This window comes from Corylus avellana, chromosome ca3 (assembly GCF_901000735.1).
Source record: "Corylus avellana chromosome ca3, CavTom2PMs-1.0".
Classification (NCBI taxonomy): domain Eukaryota; kingdom Viridiplantae; phylum Streptophyta; class Magnoliopsida; order Fagales; family Betulaceae; genus Corylus; species Corylus avellana.
The window spans coordinates 25,853,453-25,854,884 of NC_081543.1; the positions used below are offsets into that span (position 1 = coordinate 25,853,453).

The following is a 1,432-nucleotide window of genomic DNA, read 5'->3' on the forward strand; positions in this document are numbered from 1 at the left end:
AGAAAGGGCAAGAAGCCTGGTAAGATCCTCTATACTTGTCCGCAAATTCAAACAGCTGAAAAACATGTTTAATGAGTTAGATGGAACTTTTTCAAAGAGCTTTTTCTACATGAGTAATGAAGTTAGATTAATTGTGCTCCTTACTGATCGGGAATGGCTTAGTAGCCTCCTTGAATAATTTCCATCAACCCCTTCGAAGACGATTGAGGCTGCAGAAAGAGCAGCGGCAGCCTCAGCAGCTGCCTCAGTGCCTGGAGAGTTGGAAGTGATCTTGTAGAGATTTCGTGGGGTGTCCATGTCTTCGGGACGCTCCCAACACTGGTGATCCGAATTACCATCTCCCACCTACAAAGACAATGTTAAAATATTAATTAAATGATTACATTTATTATTTTTTTATAATTAGCTTGACTTTGTCTAAATATAAAAATCTATTACAGAAATCTGTAGCTTTCATGGTGAAAATTTGCTTGAGAAACTAAGTTAATTGGGATGCAGCAAATTATAGAAGAAAGAAAAAGACCTGAGTATAAAGAGTGGTGGGAGAAGTGTGAGATCTCAATATAAAGTTAGTGCCCCAGCGGATTGCAGTGTGGAGGTGGCAAAGTTGGTTGACAGAAGATATCTCATTCTTGTACTCAATTGCTGCCCAGCTCAACAAGCTGACAGTAAATGCCATTGGCCATCCAAATTTGACGTTGTCAGCTGCATCATAGTATCCTCCGATCAAATTCACCTGTCGAAAGCACACCCCCAAAGTGTCAAAAACCATGATCATATATATGTGTGTGTGTGTGTGTTGATTTTACCTTTTTTAATTTGTTGCTAATTTCATCCATGTTTTTTTAATTTCTTTAGCATGTTATGAAAAGGATATTGTTTTTCACGTTAATTAATGTTAAGGTGAATGAATTTCATACATGATCAGGGTTGCCATCAGAGACTGCAGAGTCTCCCCTCCACTTTGCTCTCTGGCTTGCTGGCAAGTTTCCTGAGCGTTGCCCTTCAAAGAATAAGATAGCTTTGCCAAGGGCATCTTTATAGTGAAAAGCAGAAGAGCACAATCCTTGTTCCTCAACAGCTAACCCATTAATCTGACTAGCCAAGACATGCCACAACAAGAACAGTCCCGTGAGTAGTACTCCACCATGCTCCATTGTATCTGACTCTTCTGGACCTGCATGCAGAGGGTGCACTTGAGCTTAGCATTTATAGAGCCAATGTTGCTAGGACCTAATCAGGATATTAATGAAAGTTACCTAGCTTAGAGCATGCTTGATTCACAAGAATAGACCTAGATAGCTATTCCGTAATTTGGTTGGGCCACTTAGAGCGTGTTTGAGATTCCATTAGAAAGCTTAAAAAACATTTTTAGTACTTATAAGTACTAAAAAAAAAGTGCTGGTCTGTTTGGTTAAATATTTCAAAAGTA

The 1,432-nt window shown here is 39.2% G+C and overlaps 1 protein-coding gene across 1 annotated transcript; it reads right to left on the minus strand.

The window, feature by feature from the left end:
• Nucleotides 1-4: 4 nt before the first annotated feature.
• LOC132174325 (endoglucanase-like) lies at nucleotides 5-1,157 on the minus strand (the record flags this gene model as incomplete). The annotated part of the gene is made up of 4 exons (XM_059585998.1): nucleotides 921-1,157; nucleotides 524-736; nucleotides 145-345; nucleotides 5-55 (listed from the first exon to the last, which is right to left on the minus strand). Coding segments are annotated over exons 1-4 (702 nt in total), but the record flags the coding sequence as incomplete, so codon positions are not given.
• Nucleotides 1,158-1,432: the final 275 nt, after the last annotated feature.